The sequence below is a fragment of the Eurypyga helias genome, unplaced genomic scaffold, assembly GCF_000690775.1.
Source record: "Eurypyga helias isolate BGI_N326 unplaced genomic scaffold, ASM69077v1 scaffold51926, whole genome shotgun sequence".
Taxonomy (NCBI): Eukaryota; Metazoa; Chordata; class Aves; order Eurypygiformes; family Eurypygidae; genus Eurypyga; species Eurypyga helias.
Window position 1 is genome coordinate 1 of NW_010259504.1, and position 3,968 is coordinate 3,968.

The 3,968-nt window shown below is 46.5% G+C and overlaps 1 protein-coding gene across 1 annotated transcript; it reads left to right on the plus strand.

The window, feature by feature from the left end:
• Nucleotides 1-649: 649 nt before the first annotated feature.
• On the plus strand, nucleotides 650-3,640 carry LOC104505066 (jmjC domain-containing protein 4-like). Its single transcript, XM_010154664.1, has 3 exons — nucleotides 650-927; nucleotides 2,248-2,413; nucleotides 3,511-3,640. Exons 1-3 carry the CDS (start codon nucleotides 663-665, stop codon nucleotides 3,638-3,640), a joined length of 561 nt encoding a protein of 186 aa, XP_010152966.1. The 5' UTR covers nucleotides 650-662.
• Nucleotides 3,641-3,968: the final 328 nt, after the last annotated feature.

A 3,968-nucleotide genomic window follows, 5' to 3' on the forward strand; every position in this document is an offset into this window, starting at 1 on the left:
TAGCCGCCTGGTTCCCCCTTCAGCCCCCGTGTCCCCCCGCTCCTGAAGCCCATCCCTGCATGGACTATGGCCTCATTTTCCCTCGGGACTCATCCCTCCCGCCTCCCCAGACACCTCCCTTTAATTGACCTCCCCCCCACCCCCATCATTGCTGCCTGGCCTGTAGTGTGGGGAAGGTGGGGGCTGCCAGAGCTTATGTCTTCTGACAAAGGGGTCAGTGAACGTGTTGGACTGCAGCGGTTTCCCAGGGCCCCCAGATATTTAGGGTGTTTCCTTCCCTCTACCCCTGCCATTAATTTACTTCGCAGGGATATCCCACTGAAATTAGTATTTCTGCTGTTTTAGGAAAGAACCAGCCTTTGCTGAGAGCATGGTCACCCTGGCAAGAAGGCGACAAGGGAAAAGCAACGTCTTCACCATCCATAGGGTGGCTGTCGTCAGATGTCCCGCCAGCATCAAACTACTGTGGAAGATCCTAATTAGCCCCACGTGGTGGGATGCTCCTGCACAGCTTCTTTTACCTCTGTCCATTTATATTTTCCTGTGAGTTTGCATGGATTTAGAGACTCAAGTTGTATTTTTAAGCAGGGTTTTTTTTGCCATAGCATAACGGCATCTGGTCAAGGCTGTCTTGGCTAAGCCAGGAAGAGTATCCAGCCTGCATGGACAGGGCAACATTCGCCTGTTCCACTGCCTTTTTCCGTGACTACAACAGTTCATCTCAGGGTGCATTCTGCCTCCCCAGAGGACACGTTGACTTTATTGAAAAAGTAGAATCATTCACTTACTCGGACTTCTTCCGGGATTATTTGATTCCCAACCACCCCTGTGTTTTCTCAGCTAAGTTCACTGAAGACTGGGGCAGCAGGAGAAATTGGGTTACTTGGGATGGAAAGCCTAACTTTGATCATCTGCTGCAGAAGTTTGGTAAGTCATGGCATTTTTAATACCTAATTAATAAATTACACAGTTTTTTTTTAATCTTAGGCATAGAACCACTATACAAAACTGAGCAATTCTGCAGGCTTTTTTCTAAGTTAATATGTGCATTTTATATATTTACTCACTTTGTGTTTCACAGATTCCAATCTCAAATTTATTCCCATAATGAAATAAAGAAAACGTTGTTGGATAGTTTAACTATGCTAATTTATATACCTGCCTAACTTTCACTTCAGGAGTAGCCTGACGCTTTCCCCAGTCAAAGGGAAAACATTCTGTAGTTACAGTGAAATAACTCTTCAGGTTCTGAAATATCAGTGTATTTAATGGGAATCAATACCCCACTCCTCATGTAGTTTAAGAAGAGAATTCAGGTCACCTTAAGTAAGTAACTTCTGATCTGAATCATGTTTGCCGAGAATGATAGAATCATAGAATCATAGAATGGTTTGGGTTGGAAGGGACCTTAAAGACCATCTAGTTCCAACCCCCCTTCCATGGGCAGGGACCCCTTCCGCTAGACCAGGTTGTTCCAAGCCACATCTGGCCTGGCCTTGAAGACATCCAGGGAGGGGGCATCCACAACATCTCTGGGCAACCTGTTCCAGTGCCTCCCCCCCCTCACTGTGAAGAATTTCTTCCTGATATCCAATCTAAACCTCCCTGTTTTCAATTTGTACCCGTTACCCCTTGTCCTGTCACTACAGGCCCTTGTAAAAAGTCCTCTCCCAGCACCCTTGTAGCCCCTTCAGGTACTGGAAAGCTGCAATGAGGTCTCCTCGGAGTCTCCTCTTCTCCAGGCTGAACAAGCCCAATTCTTGCAGCCTTTCATCATAGCAGAGGTGCTCCAGCCCTCTGATCATCTTCGTGGCCTCCTCTGGACTCGCTCCAAGTAGTCAATATCCTTCTGATATTGAGGGCTCCACAGTTGGATGATGGAGCTGGGAGTGAGAGCTGGAGTAGGGATTGTTGCTTTATGTGTTTGGATGGTACTTAGTGTTATAGGCCCGGGTGTCAGAGGCTGTGCAGTGGATGAGGGTAAGGGAGTTCACCTTCAGCAACTGTTATTCTGTCCCCACGTGGGCTCAAAGGGTTTGTATTTCAGGAGAGGCTGTAGTACCTGTTGCCAACTGTGATGGAGCTGGGAGTGAGAGCTGGGGTAGGGATTGTTGCTTTATGTGTTTGGATGGTACTTAGTGTTATAGGCCCGGGTGTCAGAGGCTGTGCAGTGGATGAGTGTAAGGGAGTTCACCTTCAGCAACTGTTATTCTGTCCCCACGTGGGCTCAAAGGGTTTGTATTTCAGGAGAGGCTGTAGTACCTGTTGCCAACTGTGATGTCAAGGAGTACAATTCTAACCCGAAGGAGCAGCTCCCCTTCAAGGAGTATATAAAATACTGGAAAGAGTACATTAAAAACGACTACCGTTCATCCCGAGGGTGCCTTTATCTAAAGGACTGGCACCTGAGCAGGTAAGAACGCACTGTGGCAACCCCCGCATATTGTGCCGAGCCCTGACAGTCAACTTCTGATGCCTGAGTGTGTAAACGCTGGCAGTGCTGCTTGTTGGTACCTGCTCATTCTCGTACTGCACAGCTCTTGGCAGATGTCACACAGCAAGATCCCAAACAAGCCATTGTTTCCTGCAGAGGCTGACATTCCTGAGCGCTTTCCTTTCCATCTCTGTTTTAAATGACTGTATGTTATCCCTGTGGAAACCGTATGGCTGTAACATTTGGCTTTTGTTTGACTGCTACAGTGCAAACCTTACTGCTTAAAAAGAAGGGGGACATTTCTAATTATGTTTAATTTGGGGAGCATGTGTGAGTTACAATCCTTTATTATGCTTTCTCTTTTTTATTAACCTTCCCAGTTGTTAAAGTTCTTTTCACCCTGTTCTGGCTTTCCTTCTCCTCCAGCCTGCTGCTTACAAGGTGGATGCATTATCCATTCCCTATGTCTGTGTGGGACTTTTATGTCTTTTCACTCAAATCTCTTCTTCCTTAAACATATCCTGCTCCTAATCCACCTTTTCTGTGATCAGCTTGTGTTCTCATGTTTTAGTGTGCTACTGACTGACAGCTGAAGGAATCTGTCAGTCTCTGCCTCCCTGCTTTCCCAGACACTGGTGCTGTGTCTTCCTACAGAAAGTCTGCACGTGCAGCTTAGGATGGGAAAGGGGCAGCATCCCTGTGGGATGAGGCTGCACAATTGTCAAATTCCCAACAGCCCAGCTTCCCTCCTAACCCTCACACCCTCAACCCGTCATCGAGTTGGATACAGGCATCTCATCTAAAGAGAAAGTGTTTATTAGGAACTGTCTTTGCCAAAATTTGGAATCTCCCAAATAGTAGTTAACTTTCACAGCTTCCCTGGGAGACAGGAAAGTGCTACTGTGTGCATTTTGTGTGCAACTCGGAGTTGTCAATGATGTAAAGGAGATGGTGGCAAAGCATTAACGGCCTGCTAGAGACCCGATTGGTCTCTGTATCTGGGTTTTGGGAACTGAAGTAGGAGGAGCAGTGCTGCATTTTTCTGAGACTGATTTCCAACACCTTATCTTTTCAAGAGCTTTCCCATCACAAGATGTTTATACGACCCCTGTGTATTTCTCATCTGACTGGCTGAATGAATACTGGGACGCCATAGCGGTGGATGATTACCGCTTTGTCTACATGGGACCTAAAGGTTCATGGTAAGACAGTGTGGTACCTGTCATTCTTTTATAATCTTTTTCTTTAAGATTAACATTACCGTGGGTTATCACATTGTCCTCCAGGATGGCATCATGCTGCCGTGGCAGTGTGGCTGTAGAGTCGTGTACTTGAACACAGCCAGGGTTGTTTCTCAGGCAGCTCATTTGGTTCTGGGTGTGAGCTGTCCTTATGCAGTCAGCTAAAATGTTTTTGAGCTTCAAAAAAAGCCTTGAATTGTGCACACAGAATCTGCCAACAGCTAGCTTATATAAGGTTTTAGAACAGAAACTCCCTAGGGATCACCAGCCACTTGTGATTTGAGAGTCAACAG